The sequence below is a fragment of the Ambystoma mexicanum genome, chromosome 4p (genome assembly GCF_040938575.1).
Source record: "Ambystoma mexicanum isolate Mex_15411 chromosome 4p, UKY_AmexF1_1, whole genome shotgun sequence".
NCBI lineage: Eukaryota > Metazoa > Chordata > Amphibia > Caudata > Ambystomatidae > Ambystoma > Ambystoma mexicanum.
In genome coordinates this window covers 1102956095-1102975489 of record NC_090927.1, presented here as the reverse complement: position 1 = coordinate 1102975489, position 19395 = coordinate 1102956095, and the positions used below count along the sequence as shown (strand labels likewise).

At 44.9% G+C, this 19395-nt stretch overlaps 1 protein-coding gene across 2 annotated transcripts in view; it reads left to right on the top strand.

Annotated features, from left to right (window-relative positions):
* ADGB (androglobin) overlaps positions 1–19395 on the top strand; it is a 2161023-nt gene that overhangs the window by 1573250 nt on the left and 568378 nt on the right. For both annotated transcript variants that reach the window (XM_069606692.1, XM_069606693.1), the window contains one exon: positions 17555–17742. In XM_069606692.1, the coding sequence (XP_069462793.1) occupies positions 17555–17742 (188 nt within the window). The remainder of the gene's footprint in view (positions 1–17554; positions 17743–19395) is intronic.

Here is a 19395-nt window from a genome sequence, read left to right as displayed (position 1 = left end):
TTCTACTTTACGTGGTTAGGCAAGCGCGTGTGTTTTCTGCGCGTGGATTTTGCTTTCCGTGCGCGTGTTCTTCAACGCAGGAAGTTTTCAACGTGAACTTCATCTGTATGGAAATAACCCGCGTGTGAGTTTAACACGTGTTTCTTCAAGAATTCACAAACTCAATGGAATTGTAAATAGTTTGAAAATACAAAAGAAAAGTTTGAAAGAAAAGGAAAGAATAAATAAAGACAATTTAACTGGACATCTAATGCATTTTGGAAAAGAGACAATGAACTAAACTTTCCAGATTTGCCCAAAGTAAGAAGTTGCTGTGAATTTCAAGAGTCTCAAGTAAGAGAGATTTTAAGCTTCTTTACAAGCTTCTCTAAGAAATTTCAAGAGAAGAGCCAGGTATGATTCTTAATTATTAGTTAAGGATTTAAAGTCTTTCCCATTCCTAAGGTTAAGTAAGTAAATAAAGGAATTGTATCTGCTTTTCTTTTATTCTCTGCAGGTTCAGCTCTGGTTAGCCTTGACGCAGTCTGCCTCGTGTTGTTTTGTTATCCACTTCCCCCTTTCCCTTTGGGGTGTAGTTTACAGAGCTGAATTGAAATCTAGTTCTGGGAATTACATTTCAGGGGGTTCGTTGGGGGTTCAGCAGCTTCCGCGGACACAAGACCTCTTAGCCTGACAGACATAACCTGGGTTAATTCCCCTTCCCCAGGTTTGAGCAAGGATTTGCTCCACAGTTCGAAAGAAATCAGGAAATTCTGTTTTGCCACAAAGTTCCAACACAGTTATTTCGGATTCAAAACTTGATAATAAAAAGTTCAGTTGTATCAACAATGTACGAAAAGAAGTGATAGGTTCCAACTTCTCCTGGAGTAAGAACAGGATTTACATTCATCTCCTTCAAGTAAACAACAACTGTCTTTGTCAGGCTGATATGCCATTGTGTCGGGAGGATAGCTCTGGGGCAACGTGCTCGCCTTGGTAGCAAGACGACACGGAGCAACACAGGTTCGATGCCCGGGTCCGTGCTTAGAAATCTCTGGGTAACCAATTACAATTGTGGGTGACTTTAATCTTAAGGTCAATGAGGTGGAGAACTTTATGATTCAAAGCTTTCTGTCCTCTATGAAAGAACTCTCCCTCCCCCAGCAGGTTCATGAACAGACCCATTCCTTAGGTAACACCTTGGACCTGATTTTATTAGCAGATGCTGAGATCACTCTTTTTGTGGCCTTTCAAATCCTGTGGTCTGATCATTTCTTTATTCCCTTCACCTGGGGCATTAAGGGCCCGCCATCTGCTCCACCAGCCAAATTAGTCCAGCGGCGTGGATGGCGCTCAGTATCTAAATCTGATGGACCTCTTTTATACTTGCCCGACTTTCAGGGCTGTCCCCTGTGGACATGAATTCTTTAACTAGTACTCTGACCGCAGTTGCAGGCAGCCATGCTCAGCTCAAGACATCTAGGCTATCTTCACGCCCCTCTCAGCAGTGGTTCATGGACAAGCTGCGTGCCCTTCGCCTACAATGCAGGCAGATGGAGCAAAAGTGGAGGCACTCTTATACCCCCAGGAAAAAACTTGCCTTGTCTCTGGTCACCTCCCAGTATCACCTAGCCATTTCATGTGCCAAACATGTCTACGTTGCATCTATTATTGAAACTTCTGTGAATCACCCCAAGGAGTTGTTCAAAGTGGTTCGTAATCTCTCTACTAGCTTACCGGTTCCTCTTCCCTCCTCCCAGGCCCTCTGTAATTCCTTGTCCACATGTTTTATGGATGAAATCATTTCTATTCAATCGAATATTGCTCTTACTTACCTTCCTTCTGAGGCTGATATTTATATGATATGATATTTTATTTGTATTGCGCCAATACACAATTGTTTCAGAGCGCAACGAGGCAAGGGAGGGGAAACAAGGAAGGACAGAACAACGATCTTACTAGGCCCAGTGACATTAAGAACGTGCGAGTGCAGGGGAGATGGAAGAAAAACCGCAGCGTTTTCCAACACAACCGCGTTGTTTCTGCCTGAATCTGCTTTACCATTTGGGGCTCTCGGACAACGCAGCATTTAGCATTTCCCATTTGGGTCTCTCGGGCTCCCTACGGGGAGACCGAGAGCCCCAAATGGGAAATCAGCTGCAGGTAGAAACACTACCCGGCATGTAAACATAACCGCGTGTGTTTCTGCCTGCTGTGGCTTTCACTTTGGGTCTCCGGTGCTCCCCTTTTAGGCAGGGAAATCCTCGTCAGGGTAGGGATAGTGTGGCGTTCATCCAACCTTCTAAAATAATAAAATGGCATTTGTTGAGAAATCTTCACAACGTGAACCGCCTCACATTTCTGACGCCTCGCACATTCCTTCCCCACCACATTACAGGGCATAACCGACACAGGACAGAGCTACTGAGGGGGACTGTTGTAATACCCCATGCCAGTACGGAAGGAGGATTATTCCTAAATGCAACAGTGTCTTATTACTATGCGCGTGTGCCACCGAGCACAGACATGGGAGCGATACCAGCCCTTCGTGTGCAAACTCAGCTGCTACACCCTGTGTGAACTATCAGCACAGGAGGGACAAAAGTCCTGGATAGCACAGGCATTTCTGCTGCACACTGCCTGCGCTTACATGAACCACAGGATTGCAAAAGGGACAAACCATCACCTGGCTTGTATGGGAGCCCGCTCTCAGTTTTGGCTCAGTGCACTGGTGCACATGAACTCCATGTACGCACTGCAGGGGTCACAATGAGCCTCATAAAGCTCCAGTCGGTGCAACATTGACGATTCATGACTCTTTTACCCCTGCCTACACTAGAACCAAGCATAGGTTTACATGTACTTTAATTTTATTAATTTATTTTAGTTTTTATAGAGGGCCACACACCAAGAGGTCTCTGAGAGCGCTACACATACAGTACTACTACACAATAAACCTAAAAACATAAATTAAAACAGAGCAGGCATCCAAAGGAAGTACCAGCCACACCCAAAAAAGAGAAGCATTACTCAAAAGAATAAAGAAAGCAGCAGCAGGAGGACTCAACATGTTAGTTTGATTTATTTATTTAGTATTTGTATAGTGCACCAAGCCCGGAGGCAGTGAAGCACCATTCTTAGATTGGAAGCAGGTGATATATTCTTCAGGCTATTTTATTGACTCGAGAATCCTGGCAAATTGCTCTGACCACAGCCAATAACAATATAGTTAGTGTTGCTCTTCGTTCGTACACCAGTCCGGAATTTGCATCCTCCGGATTAGTCTCAGATCTTGCAGTCTAATGCAGCTATGGCCCTCTCTCCTGTGTAACCAGGATAAAACCTAGTTTCTTAATGCCTCTCTAGTCTCCGTCTTCTCCGGCTTGTCCACATTAGTTCGAATAATCTTCCTATGGTTTACAATGAACGCTCTTTCCAGTATATCAGAAATCTCTAGCATTGTGGACTTTTTAATACGGATATACTTCCCATACGGAAGCCAGCCTGAGCTATATATGGGTGCCACAGAATCCATGGCATTTTGCGGGGACGGCATATCAACACATGGGGAATCTACAGATACCGGCACCAATACGACACCATAGGCTTAACCAGTCAGGTGGATCTGGTGTTCAGTAATTTCATTACTGCCAATTAGCTCACAACTCATTTCAACTCAGTCTGTTGGAATACCTACATCCACCTGGTTGACAAATACCTGGATTTCATTTGGGCAGTTTGTCACTGAATAGCAATCCTTTCAGCAGGGGCCTGCATTAGAACCGTGTCAAAAGAGTTGAACCATTGGCAGAAGTTCAAACTATTTTTACATTGTTTGAGATCAAAGATAATCTTCTCCTTAATGGATTGCCAACTAACAACACAGGTGGAGCCAACGTCCACACCCTTACTATCTAAATGGACTTGTGAGAGGGCCTATGTAATGACATTCTCCACACACTTTTAGGGTGACTGCATCGCATTAGACACAGACAGAGATATATTGTCTTAATTTCCAAATGGACTTTCTTCTGGTGATTCCCCTAACGGACCAGCATGGTTGTTTCTACAATTTGCTTCTTCCGTAGCCGATTCTAATCTTGTCATTGTGATAGCCAGTATAGAACCATTATCCTCCTCAAAGTGGGTTCATGCTCTCATCTCGAAGACGTTTTCTTCTATGGGCACTTCTAACCTTGGCCTCAGACATATGATTGCTTCTTGACCATATGTGTGTAGGGGAGTCCCTGGCCCAAATGAAATCTTTTCCAAAATCCTGGGTTCAAACTGTTCGTAGGCAGGCTCCTTAGTGACTCCTAGGTCGAAACTCTTGAACCCTGTAGTTGACATAATGAGAAATAACGTTCAGGTCCCTTCAAGGGTAAACCAAGTTAGGAGCACAAGGCACAATATATTATAAATGTATAATATACCTACAATATAATATACTTATGGATCTCATAACCAATTCCGGAAACATCACAAAGCATCATAGATGCAGCATTACCTCGGCCATGTACCACATGCCTAATTGTGGTGGTACCTTAGGCATGCTTTCGCAACTCTTCCTGCTATACCTCCGCTAGACGGGCTGTGACAGCCCGGAGTACGAAATGGGAGTGGCCGGCCAGCAAGCCCAGCCCCAGCTGCACCATAACATGAAAGGAAGCAGGCGTCCAACAAACCCAGCCACAGCCCCACAGGAAAGAGGGTTGTTCAGCACCCGAATTCCCTCCATGAACCCGGAAGTATGTGTTAGTAGGATAGCCATGGTGCGTCTCAGGCATATCTTGGACATGGAGGGTTGTGCTCTGGATACAAAAGGAATGCTCCGCTGGGTCAACCTCCGGTGGAAATCACACTACTACCACCCTCAACATCCATCACAACTTCTTTGATGGGGGCGATACCTGCCCAGAGGCCACAAAGCTTGACACCCCATGTGCAGTGGACAGCTCCATTCAGGGAGCTTTATATGAGACTACAGACATGGTTCCCCTTGCTTCCGACCGCATATCTGGCCAAAGCACACAGGTGCTGCCCCAGCAACCTGTATGCGTTACAGGTACCGGACAAAGAAGCCAGGTGGGCTAGAGCAGGCAAGCCCAGAGATGATGATTTTTTTTGCGTGATACACTGCAGGCAATGCTCCTTCCTGGGAGTTCCGCAGTTTTAGGCACTGGAACCCACTCTACTGACCGTGCTAACAAAACAGACAAAGAATGTTTGGAACAAACTCCAGCACAGGCAGGCTATCAGGGGACCAATGACGATGATGGCAACAAAGGTTTGCTACAATCTATCAGAGAATTCCATGATAGGACAGAGGATGTCATGGGCTTCTTGAAATTCCCTCCTTAAAAGGCGCCTCCAGTGGACACATGGTTGCTGGTTGAAGTTCTGTCAAAAGGCATGACAGGTTGGGATACCTCTGCTTATATTATTGTAGAGGTGAAAATTATCTGGTGGAAGCCTCACAACCTCCCTTCGATCAGCAAAACTTGTGATGCCAGGTACAGACTGTCGGTCTCGCAAAAGCCTTACTTAACAACGGCATGTTATGTTATGTTAACAAAATTGTAAAGTACAACTGTGACCCAAGGGTATCCTGTCACTAAGAAAAAGAGGCCCCTTAGAAGACGAGGACCTAACAACCGGCAAAAGGAAAAATGGGAAGAAAAGAAAACAAGAGAACTCAATGATTAAACAAAAACGTTTTCAAAGCTTTTCTAAAACACAGATCATCTTCAATAATCCTGAGACACAAAGGGAGGGAATTCCGCAGAGAGGGAGCAGCAACAGGGAAGGCTCTGCCACCAACAGTGGATTTACGAAAACGGGAGACATGCAGAACATTTTGATTTGAGGACCCAGGGTTCTGAGGGGTCACGATCTCCCACTTTTTCGGACAAAGGTAAGTTGCTCCGCAACCATGATAGGCCTGGTGGGCCATACAAAGAGCTTTGAACTTAAAGCCAGTGCAACCTCCGAAGCACAATGGGCAAATTTAGATAGCCCCATGGCCAAACGGACTGCCGTATTTCGCACCATCTCCAACCGATTAAGAAGAATTTTGGGTTGCACAAGCAATGTGGCATTACTATAGTCTAAACTCCCTATTACAGAGGTAGAGACTGTAAGAAACCAAAGGGTGTCTCACCCGCTAGTCCATAGGGACTTGTCATCCAGGTGGCCAGGACATGGCCATCGCTTTTGGATCCAGTTCCTGGGGGTGGACCAGTGTGGGAGTATCACCTGGGTGAGGGGTCTTTCGGGAGTGGAGGTGAGGAAACCGATGGTGAGACACAGTATTCCCTCTTATTTGTTCATCTACCCCATCCTATTTTTTAGGATTTTCCGACGTCCCAACTCCCCCCTCCCTTTTTACCCAAAAACTGGGCTGAGGAAGAGGGTGACTGTGAGTAACCAGACTAACTCTCTCACATCGTACTGGGCATGTCCCATTAATCGGGCCATGCAAAGTCAAGCACTTTACACTAAGTACATACACCTGATACCAGTTAGCTCTCCTCACACGAATAAAAGTCCATACCTAAAGACACACTCTGAGGAAGGCGGAACACTATTACAAGGAGAACTTCTGGGACGAAGGCACACCTACTGGAGCAGAGCAACTGACCAAGGGACGAGAGCAGCGGGCCGGAAACCCCAAGGGTTCTCTACTGGAGGTTGTTGCTCCTGACATACCGTGAAAGACAGGTGGAGAAGGCCAGATCCCACAAGTGAAGATTGCATTGTGTTTGAAGGACGCCAGCGACCCTTACGTATCAACAGCAGAGTTGGGGAGGTGAGCCAAAGCCTGTGGTACTTACCTTGACTCGTTAATTGGAAATAGCAAAACAAGAAAGAGATGCACACAGCCGGTGAGTTGGCAAGCGACCTGAGAGACCGGTGTGTGTTAAAGCGAATAAAGTAGCAACATTATAGGGTGCACGCTTGTGGATGAGATCCTAAGAAAGGCAGACCTGTGAATTAACTTTGAAGTAAACACAGCTGTGAGATCAGCGATACCAAGTAAAGGAGTGATCCGGCGAAAGGAAGTAGCCCACTTGAAAGTCTCTGTGAAAGGTGCATTGTTTGAAGCTATAAATTAAGCAAGAGTAAACGTGAACTTTGGGTTGAAGTGGTCCTGCAGTGTTCTGTAAAGAGAGCCACGCACATTCGAAAGTCTTCTACTTCTGAAAGTGGTCCAAGCCCAATTGGGAGAGACACGAAGTACAATAAGGTTAGGGAAGGGAGCCCCCTTGCAAGTTTGTGTTGAACTTTGACGTGAGAGGTCTGAGCCCGACAGAGGGGGAGCTTTGTGAACTGTGTGTTGAAGTAACATTTTGAAAGTCAAGAAAGAGACTTTAATGTGGAAGGTCAGGTGGGCTCAAACCACGGTTTGGAACTGTTTGTAGTATTGGAAACCAAGCCAGAGTGTGTCATGCTGCCTACAGGGACAGCCTTACTCCGTTAGGCCGAACGTGGGGAGGAGAGCTGGTTCACCCGCATTTATTCTTTGAACACTGATTTTTCCTTTGCCTACATTTCTTTTTACCCTTTTTTGTGCAAGAGATAGGGCAGGCATTACGTTTTGTTAGCATAGGCCATTTTGATTTGACAGACTTCACTAGGACTATTTTGTTTATCTTAGTTATAGGGCAAAGTAGGAGTTTCTTCAGGCCCAACATTTTCAATAAAGTTTTTAAATATTGGATCCATTGTGTCAGTGTCATACTTGTGATACCATGCCTCCCCTACAAGATCACCAGCCCATGCAATTAACTGGCAAAAAATTACATATTTTCTTAAGTATTTTAACTTTAAAGTGGGCAGCACTGCATCTTGCCTTAACCTGGGGCGCAGCCGAAAGTGACAGACATTTTTCTGCCTAAATTATTTACAATGGGGACTAAGGCAGCTGTCGGGCGCAGAAAGGGGGTTCAAAAGGCAGCCGAATAAAGGGAACACTCCAATGCATCAGCACCCAGTACCATGACCTCCGTCTTGTCAGAATTCAGCTTGAGCCCGTTCTTTTGCATCCATCCTCCTATGTCGGGCAGGCAGTTTCTAAGATGAGATGTTGCTTACACTCGATCGTGATCGATACGCCAAATCAGCTGTGTATCATCGACATAGGAGAAAAACCTGCAGCCATGTGCGTTGATTAATTTGGCCAGAAGGAGCAAATAGATATTGAACAATAAAGGTGAAATCGCCGACCATTGGGGGACGCCACAAGTAAGAGAAGAGGGAGCAGCAGAGAAAGGGGGCAAAGAGAGTGACTGGGTCATATCAGACAAAAAAGACTGAAACCAGTCAAGAGCCATGCAACCGATTCCAATCTTCACCAGGAGTTGACACAGAATAGCATGGTCAATAGTATCAAATGCAACAGAGAGGTCCAGTAAATAAGGACGGTTACATGTGATAACCCGCAACCCCCCACTCCCTGTTTCCCTAGGTTTATAATCCCACCCCAATCCCCTCCCCACACGTTTTAACCCCTGGTATTTTAACCATTTTTTAAAATTGGTATTTATTTCAAAAAGAAATTTACATAAAAATTTTATTAGTTATTTTTAATTCAGTAAAATCACTGCATACCATAAGGACACTTACTTACCTTGATCTAGTATAAGGGAGAGATTGTCAATGACGGCAACTAGAACTGATTATGTGCCCATTAAGGACCAAAAGCCTGACTGAAATGGATCAAGAATGACGTGTGACTCTAAGTAAAATCTCAACTGAGGCACAATGGCTTCAAGAATCTTCGTCAGAAACATCAACAGGGAGATTGGTAGACAATTAGCCAGAATAGCCAGGTCAAAAGAAGGCTTTTTCAGCAGAGACGACAGCATGTTTTAAAACAGCAGAGATAAAACCAGTCTCCAAAGAATGATTCACTACATCAGTAAGAAGTGGAGCCAACTCTATTCCAATTGGATTCAAGACCCGAAGAGGAAAAGGGTCCGCAGAAGAAACAGAGCAAACTCCAGCAATCTCTGCGGCTCTTTTTCAGGGAAAATGACCATCAACATCGTCAACTCGCTTTACCTTTTCCTCGCTTAGAACATCAGGGAAAGGCAAAAAGGCTCAGAACACAATAGCGAAAGAAGTGTAGCTTGACAGTGCACTGCATTTACGACAGGCAAACTCATTGCGTTTTGGCTGCTTGCAACAACAAGCTATGAAAAGAGATGGAGGAGTTTGTTTCCATCCTTACAGAAGATAGGAAGAAACTGTTCCCTGCTGCATTCCGAGAGGCAAGGCAAGTGGCTTGCGACCAACGTGAATTTGATGCAGGCCATGTTAACAATGTGCTTGATGTATTTTTGAATAGGTCAGGCTGGCTCTGAATCACAAACTTATTACCTGAAGTGCAAGAAAAAGTCAGATCCCTGCCTTTGATGGCCCAAAGTTGTTCCACGCAAGCACAGACGAGGAACTTGCAAAAGAGAAATCGCAATTGCTAACAACCAAGTCAAAGCAGTCTGGTTTACCGATCGCTACAGCTCAAAAGACAGCACAACGAGGCACAGCGGTCTTCAGAGGCTTGCTGGCCAACAATTCAAGTATTGAGAAAAGAGTGGAGTCAACAGCTACCCTGGTCATTGACGCTTTGGTAGGATTCTTTTTAGAGAAGCAGTGGAGCTAAATTAGCACACATCTATTAGCTCTTAACATGAACACAAAGAAGTTAGATTCTTTTTCAAACATAAAAGGTTGAAATGTATTAAATATTCAAGAGTAGATATTTTTTAAAACGAAATATGCCATCCTTGGCACAGAATTTATTTTTTACACAAGGTTATGCAATGATTGTGCATATAGGTGGGTTCATACATCAATTGTGACTGTAATTACATGTACTGCTAGTGTTGCGGCAGTACGTAAAAATTGTCGACACACACAGAGTTCAGGTGTTTCTAGTTCGGTGAGTAGATGGAGCGGCCAGCGGTCGAAAGTGTGGAGCCTGCTGGTGGAAGATTTAATAGAGACATCTTCTCATCTAGAACCACCTGGGACTCAATTTTCTGACCAGACCAGGTAACTGTTTACATACCACCATTGTCTGTATTGCTCATTGTTATTCATTACATCCCAACCAACTCGGTTTTCCCACTTGTTTCAGAGACCGTCGGTCCATTTTTTGGACCTAACCATTCGCCAGCGACTTGCCCAGAATCTGGCCCCTATCAAACCACGCAAGCCATGACACTCCATGTTTTTAAATCTTCCCTTATAACACTCCATCCTTTGTCTCACCATTTCCAGGTGCCTGGCACTTAACATGCACTCTTGTGCTCAAAAGTTCCCCCAGTCCTGAAGACAGTCCGGTGCATCCACCAGCAGGTTCCACACTTTCGACCGCTGGCCGCTCCATCTACTCACCGAACTAGAAACACCTGAACTCTTATGTGCGTCGACAATTTTTACGTACTGCCGCAACACTGGCAGACTAGCAGTACATGTAATTACAGTCACAATTGATGTATGAACCAACCTATATGCACAATCATTGCATAACCTTGTGTAAAAAATGTTTTTCTGTGCCAAGGATGGCATATTTCGTTTTTAAAAATATTTACTCTTGAAAATTTAATACATTTCAACCTTTTATGTTTGTAAAAGAATCTAACTTCTTTGTGTTCATGTTAAGAGCTAATAGATATGTGCTAATTTAGCTCCACTGCTTCTCTAAAAAGAATCCTACCAAAGCGTCAATGACCAGGGTAGCTGTTGACTCCACTCTTTTCTCAAAACTTTCGCCTTACCCTCTGGAGTCAAGCCCCCTTATAAAAAAAGAGGGTTCCTCCCTCGCCTTACCTTATACAACAATTTAAGTAGACATAGGCAGAGGCAGAGTCAAAGCACTGGTCTGCAGGCGAGAAAAAGACTTCAGGCAAACAAGACCGTTTTAGGCACCATTTTGAGTCCTTTCTTGGATATTGTGTGAAGGCGGTATCATTGTGGAGAAGTAACTTCAGATCCGTCTTTGATACCATTGCCATTCCCTATCATGGAGAATGTTGTATGATTGGATGGGCTCCAAAAAAGCGGGATCGGATGGCATTTTCAAGAAGGGATCTTCAGCTAGAGTATTTTTCTGTCTAGAAGCATTGCCCCGGTTTTCCACCTGTTAAACCGTGTTCCATCCTTATCCATGTTCAACACATGTTGATGTATTCACTTTTTTCTTTTGGTTGGGTTGGCCATCTGGTTTTTGTGTCAGTGGAATACAAATGTAGGTTGATTAAGGGGTCATTTCTAGTGGCAACATCAATTATATTTGTAGTGCTGTAAGAGACAGCAGGGGACCCTTGTGGTATAATGGAAGGTGAGGGTGAGAGTGGCCACATTTTATCCTGCGTCGGTGATTGTTTAAGAATGAATTAAGTCACTGTTTATCAATCTGGAAGGCTGACTGCATGAGAGTAGCAGGCATACAAGATTGAAGTGCCTACTGTGACAGATGCCACCAACAGGTTAGTGGATTAGATTTTTAAAGGAGAAACATTTTTAGTTAAGCAGATTTGTAGGAGGCTGGTTTTAGGCTGTTTCTTAAGAATCATCACCGAAGAGGAGTTTAGTATCGCACTTTAACTGATGTTGTAGTTAAACAACTGTGGGTGTTGTAGAACGTTGGCAATTGTTGGTACATTACCTATTTATTTGATGGCTGGTTTCAAACAGAGCTGACGTTAGGGTAGAATTTGGAACAAGGAAGTGTTGGTTGCTTCTTTTAGGCCATGTGTAAAAGACATATTTCCATAGTCGGTCATGGCCATAGAAATGGTCATGGCCTCGTCTTTATGTATTTGGCTGAGAATAAAGTCTAGAAGTGAGACTCCAGTTGTGGGTGTCCTAGTTGTAGGTGTAATATAGTCATTATATAGTACAGTGACTAGGAATCAGGGTGTCTGGGTATTTAATGCACCTTGGATGTACAGTTTGGCTGTACGGAGTTGCGGAAAACCATTTCTGATGTACACTCTTTCTTTCCTCTATTTTGTTATGCAGTATTGTGAAGTTTGTGTACTTTTGGGCCAGATTCTCAAAACTATTTTGGTGCAAGTGATAAGATATTCGAGCATCTCATCACTTGGTCCCAAAAATGTTTTTCCCTATTTATTTATTTTTATTGATTTATGGTTTCAAGAAAACCTTTATCAAAACATTCACACGTTACATGTCATTCATCAATAACCGATAAGATCCACTAAACAACAAAAAAGACCAAAAAGTAACTACAACGATGAGTCAAAAACATATTTCAGAAACTGCAGGAGGGAAATGGTCGCCGACAGGCTCTCTCCTCTCATCAGGAAAGAACACGTCTCCCTCTCGTCCGGCCTCCCATATGACTCTAAAGTTTTTAGCAAATGTTTTTGCCTATTCTCAAAGGTCATCTGAATGCAGGCATCACAAATAGGCACTTTCAGATACCCTTTCCCAACGCTTTAGCACATTTGCGCAAAAGAAGGTATTATTGCAAATGTTTTCATTTTTATTTATTGGTCATTTATAATGTGCACTATGCAGCAAAATTGCGTTTCGAAGCGCAACAATACAAGGAGAGGGGAAAGGGAAGAGGACGAGTGGTACACAATGAAACGTTCTTAAAAGTGCCTTGAAAACATTCAGAATGTGCAAGTGCTAAAGCACGCGAGCGGGGGAGGTGAAGGAGGGGAAGCAGGGTGGAAGAGAAAACAAAACATTCTGACTAGGTAGGTAGGGAGACGATTTGGAATGTGAAAGTGCTGAACATAAAAAAGGTGGGGAGAAGAGCTTCAAGGGAGGAGGAGGAGAGGAAAAGAAAAATGACAGTTACCCATAAGTGCAGCGACAAGCAGGTAGAATACATTAGGAAACCAGAATGCAAGTATGTTGAGCAGAGGCAAGTGAGTGAGCGTAGATTGGAAAAGCCATGCTTCAGGGACTCAGGGGCTACATCAGACCTGTAGGGACACAGTTAAGAAACGCAGGTGGCTGATGTTAGACAGAATTGCATGCAGTTCCCTCTGGAACCACCACATACCACATACAATTAGGACTACAGGTGTAAGCAAAAACCAACCTTTGGTATAAGTCTGTACTACACAGTTTAGTGGTAGCAGGGCTGAGCAATCAGGCTTATCTCAAGAGGGAATATGAGCAGTACAAGATATTACACAGAGGACTTAAAATCACAGTGGTTCAAGTAGACACTTATACTCAAGGTTTCTTGGTAAAACACTTATTATTTTATTTACACAATCATTTATAAAACATTCACTAGGGTTAGTCAACTTAATAATATACACAGATCTACTTCAGTACTAAACCAATAAGTTTCTGAACAAGTTAGGCTCCCCTGAAGTGGGTGCAAAATGGCACTTCAGTAACTTTCAAAAGGAGTAAAAAGGCATAAAGTAGCAGAATGGATTACATATACTTGGTAGACAGTGCACATGGTTTCAGTTCACCAGAATAGTTCAATTCAAGTCAATAGGCCAGGCCAAGGTCAATGGGCTAGTGTTCTGCATAGGAAAGAGCAGTTTTGGCATCAAACGTTGAAGTCTTTGCAAAAGTTCTTAGAAGTAGTTTTGGCGAAAAAGAATCATATGTCGGGTCACAAGCTGATAAGGCCTGCAAGTTGGAAAAGTTCCATGAACTTTCACCGCGAGAGAGAGGTTTTCTCAATCGAATGGGCACAGTACCTTATTTTGAGGAAACAAATGCTGCTGAAGTCGTGGTGGCCTGGCAGTTCCTGCAGGTCTCAGTGTTCCTGAGCCTCAGTCGTGGGGACAAGAGGGAGGACGTCGGGGGACTCCTGCACTGCACGGGATCGTCAAAGAAAGCAAACAAGATGGAGTCACTTCAGTTTTCAGTAGCTGTAGATTCAAGAACACAAGCTGGTGTCCCTCTCCCTGGTTAATACTAACCAGCCTTCAGAATGGTATCCAGGTGTCTTACGAGTTGATAGGTCCCACCAACTCGAAGGAAGAAGCCGTCCTTTAAGGAGCTTCTCTGTCGAATGGAGTTTGTCAATTTGGACCTGCAGCAGGGCTTCCCAGGCAAACCAGCGGTCCAGGAGTTGCAGCAGCCATCCTCTTCCAGCTCATCTTCGGTTCTTTCGTTCCAGTGGTCGACTCTGCCTTCCAGTCCAGGAGACTCGCCTTTTAAACAGTTTTCTCCAATTCATTCCAGGCTAGCTGTCACTCACCCACCAGGGTGGCTGTCCTTGCCAGACATTTAGCCAGCCAATCACGCAAGAGTGCATTTGGGTCTCCTAGGAGACTAAGCACAGGGAGTTTCGGGCACCTCCCCTACTTCCTGCCCGCCCCAGGCACTCAGACACCAGAGGTGGTCTTCACTCCTGAAGCCCGCCAAAGGCACACGAAGAAAGGGACCAAACCTGGTTTGGCGCGCAGAGACAAACTCTAGAAGGACCTTTCCAAAAAGGAACGGCAAAAAAAGAAGACCGGGACCTGTTTAAACAAAGGGGCTTAAGGCGCCATCCCGAAAAACATGGCTCCCGTGATTTTTAGCTACCGGTGTTCACGGTCGGGACAAATCATGGTAGTTCGTTGTAAAACCACTGCCACCAACCTTTTCAATAGGAAAGGGTAGCATTTGACTGCTACATGAGTATTTAGACACAGGGGATACCAGGTAACCCCTCCAGCACTCCATTGTAAGATGGTGTGTGCTGGATCTATGAATTTGAAAAGACTAGTAAAGTCAATTTCACTTTACATTCTCTGGGAAACAGTAGTTTGTCTCAGAGAAGGTATTTAAACCTTTGGGAAATCTCACATGACATCCCTGTGTCACTGCACTGAAGGTGCTGTGTTACACACATGAAAAGATGATGCCTATGGAGTTATCTAAAACCCCATATTCAAAGAACACAAGTGTAAGACACACATCAAAACACATGAAAGCGTGGGGAAAAAAGGCTCACACTCTATCCAGATAAAAAAATCAAGTCCTCAAAATCCAGCAAAGTTGCTGGGGGTCTCTAAAGTGAAGGGAATTAGCACATTTATGAGAATTCTCCCTAACACCTGAAAGCAGAATGGAAAAGCCTCTCCTCAGGAACAGACCGTAGACACACAATTAAGGCTTAGCTGGGAGATAAGAAGGGGATGAAGTAACCGCATCGAGGCATTTCAATGCACATACTGAATTCAGAAAGTGGATGCAATTTAAAATTCTGAGAAATGATGGACATTGCCTTACATCTGTTTGGTAAAAGCACAGGGGGCTGCGCAATACAGGACAGGGTCATTCGTGTCCTTGTCACACATTTTTATTCCAAGTGAAACAGCAGTATAACCAATGCTGTTTCAGTTGCATTACTATCCCTCAACCAAGGATAGAAATTATCTTTTAACATTTCACATTGACAGGTCCTTTTCAGGCCTTTCACTGGGTTCTCGCAGCCAGACAGTCATACACCGGAGCGTACTCCTGACTCTAATATTTGGGAGGGGGATGGCCAGGGCATCATTTGCTCGACTGGCCAGCTGCATTGAATTGGGCAGTTCAGTTTTGTGGTGACCTGCGCATTTCTCAAATACAGGGATTGCAAACATAACTTTTCTGCATGAAGGTGCAACAAGTAGTAGGAGTTAAGAACCAAGCGCTGCCTGGAGTTTGCTGCTTAAAAACCAGCACTGTTGCAAGTTCAGGGGGATTCCTATATCAAACTTGGCAAGGTGGTTGTGGCTGGCAGTGGTGGTTTTCAGCCACGGTACTCCTGCTGCAAGAAACTATGTCAACAACCAGAAAGGTTCACCCCTGTCCAGCACTTAAAAATAATAAGTGCCAGCGCCTGCCATTTGTCTTAGCTGGCCCGTCAGCGGTGTGTACTGTCCAACTGGCTTGAGTTCCAGAAGAAGTTGAGGATTTTTGGTTTCTAATCTTGCAGCTATTTCACAAAATATAAAACCTTCATATATCATATTAGCATGTGAAAATATGAAACAAAATGGTGCATTTAAAAAGATCTTGGGAAGTTCTACAAAATTGAATGCTAAGTACTGAAGACAATTCAGCACCCAGTTTCTTAATGAACACAGATTGATGCAACTATGGAACACAGCATCAGTTCCTCAGAGAAAGGTCCCTTTTAATGCTGTGTTCTCTGTGCAGCATTCTAGTGTTTATGAGCACACTTTTTTCGGCTGTCCTTGGAACTACTTAGAGCTGACCAACCATATCCACTTTTCAGGAAAAACTTAATAAAGCATATCACTGCCACCGATCCTTAGCTCCCCATCACCCTCTCCCTGAGGACACTATCCTGCAATCAAGAAACAGTATATATTGCTATACTCTTCCTTTATGTAAATACTGCAGCCCATGCATTTGTAACCATATAAGTTTTATATCCTAGTGCTTGCACCCTTGCTCCAGCCCTATTGTTCATATTGTATATATCCTGTAATCATGCAATATTGCTTCAGTCCTATTGTTCATATTGTATATATCCCGTAATCATGCAAACTTGCCACAGTCCTATTGTTCATATTGTATATATCCTGTCTGTAACCTGTGTATACGTAATCATGTAAGCCTTGCATTTCCTTGTCATTGCGCCCTTTTACTTACGAGTCCGGTGCGCTTAACAAATGAATGAACAAACAAACAAACTAAGGCAAGAGGGTACTCTCTATGTGCGAGAGCACGGCAAGCCATCCTCCAGGAATTTGAGACCATTGAGAAGATGCCTCATTGACTATATTGGCTGAACAGCTGTATCATTGTGTGGCACTATAGCTTGACACAATGCTGTTCCACGACAGGTAACAATGTTATCCCTGTGGTCATCACAAGCATTCTGCCTTGCGTCAGGGCAACCAGCTTTGCCAGGGGCGGGCTGGTATGGCGTGAGCACTTTGAGCAGCAGAAGAGCATGGCAGGCAACACTGCCAGAAATGCAGCTGTATGGCCCGTGATTCAAAATAAGCCCCGGGCCTGAGCATCTGACAGCCCTGGTACAAATTATGCCCTGCCCGTCCCTCTATATATAGACTAATTCAGCCTAAAGTCAAGCAGGCCAAAGCTGGAGGCTTGAGCTTCCCATCCATTGCAGCCAAACAGTGGAACTCCCTCACTCGCTGAGAGCATCAGAATCCTATTGGGTATTCTGCAAGGCCCTGAAACCATGGCTATTTAGCTAGGCTCTCACGCCTACCTCCGATTCGCACTACAAGAGCTGAACACCTGGCACTGCCCTATATTCTGCCATGGGGTGCACAACACGCGTATGTATTATGGGTGTATGTATGTAATATCTGCACTAAACTCACAACCAAATGTAACTGGTACCTGTAACAGCGCCATGATGCCTCAGGCGATTTTGCGTGCTCTACAAATGAAAAATAAATAAATAAAATAAACCAAGCCAAGCCATACAGACCAGGTGCATCCAGTGAAGGTTTTATCTATGAAAAATAGCAGATCAAACATCACTGCTCTCTGTAGCATGCTGCGAGTGACAGTTTTATGTTTTGACACTGAGCAATGTAAGTAGTGATGCAGGAAAATAACTTCCGATTTTGAATACATTTTTCAGAAGGGATATACGTTTGTTGCCGAAGCACTCAGCGGTGATGTCCCAGTGCCAGCTGGAAAATGGAAAATGCGTCTCATCACATCCTACAATCCACTTCCATATCCTGCCCGGGACATTTTAAACAATTCTTTTTCTGTGAAGGAATTCCAGGAGTACTATATCCCAAATAAGGACAATATTCTGTTCAGGTAAATACCAGACCAGAAGGTGACGCATTCCTTTTTTCTCTCATAACATTATAGCGTTGCTGTTTTCATCAATATTACTGTGACTCATTTTCTTGTTACTACGGTCCTTATTATTTGTGTTATTGATGATGTTGCTTTAGTTCATTGGAATAGTAACATTGCTGTAAATATGGTTTGTGTTATATGGGGGTGGGCTGCCATGGACATCCAGCAGGCCCCCTGGGTACTATGGGTCATCAGCACCTTAGAGGCCTAGTGCCTCTGGGGGTTGCCGGGGGATACCCGGTCTTTAGTGGGGCAAGGCGGGCCTTACCCTTGACCATGCGGACCCTTGCCACCTTGCTAGCTCCAGGGTCCCACGGCTTCATGGCCCGCAGGCCCGTGCTCACACTTAAAGGGACAACACACTTGGGAGAGTCACACGTCACACACCACACTCCTCCTTTTCCATAACAAACAAATGTTACTGAAATATAAATGATTCCCTCCTCCTGTTACACAATGGCATTACTTGGGCTACTTCAGAATTGTAGGATCGACAACAGATAGGATATGCCACTGCTACACACATGAGGCTCACATAGTTATAGACATATCAACACACTCACCTACAGGTGACATTCATTGGCAGTTCGACCACATGTTACAAACCCTTTATTAACCTGGGGTCAGTGGAACTTCCACCACTGAAAGACACCATTGCTAGCTGCTGGCACCATTTAGAGCATGCCTCCAAACTTACTGGAATACAGCTTTACATCCATTTAACTGGGACCACTTTAAGCACATAATTTACATGCAGGCTCACAGTAGCTAAACACATGTCTACTGAGACTTCTCCGAGCACTTGCAGGACTGCAGGAGACCAGTTCACTTCTCTCCAGCGGCCGTTCAGGATAGTCATTTCCACGGGTCCAGGTCCGTTGACGTTACATTTCAAAGGGCAGTAAAGCTGCACCTGGTGGCACCATGGGCCACGTCGGCTTAGTCCCTTGATGTTAAGGCAGGCAGCGGGACACAGGCAGCAGGGTGTCCAAGCTGCGCCAGGCTCAGTCAGTCCCTTGATGTTGGGCAGTCAGCGAGACGCAGGCAGCAGGACAGCCAAGCTTCGCCAGGCTCAGTTAGTCCCTTAATGGTGGGCAGTCAGCAAGACGCGGGTAGCAGGGCGTCCAGGCTGCACCACATGATGTCGACAGGGCAGGGGTGTCGGCAAGTTATTGACTTTCCTCTTCCTTGGCTGTGCTCCCCCAGGCAGGAGTGTCTCCTCTCTGTTGAGGGACAGGAGGGTGCACAAGCACTCGTACAGAGCTGCAACCCTCCATTGCTCATAGCACTTCTTTGGGGTGGTAGGTTTGAGGGCTGCAAGGCGTTGGTTGGCCGGACACTTACGACAGGGTGTCTGGGCCACTTCCTCTCCTCCCCCAGGAAGGAGTCACTGCTGTTGATGGTGGTTGGCACGAATTGCACCCAGTGGACGTCGGCCTGGTCCATGTGTGGCAGGCCTGGCAGGGCACACGCCAGTGCCAGGGCGATGAGGCCACTTGCACAGGTCCCTCTCAGGCAGGCGTGTGGGCAGGAATGCTGTCATCAGCAGAGGGACGCACCCGTGGCAGGGTAAGACTGGTGACAGGGTGTTGTGGTCCCTTCTTCTGC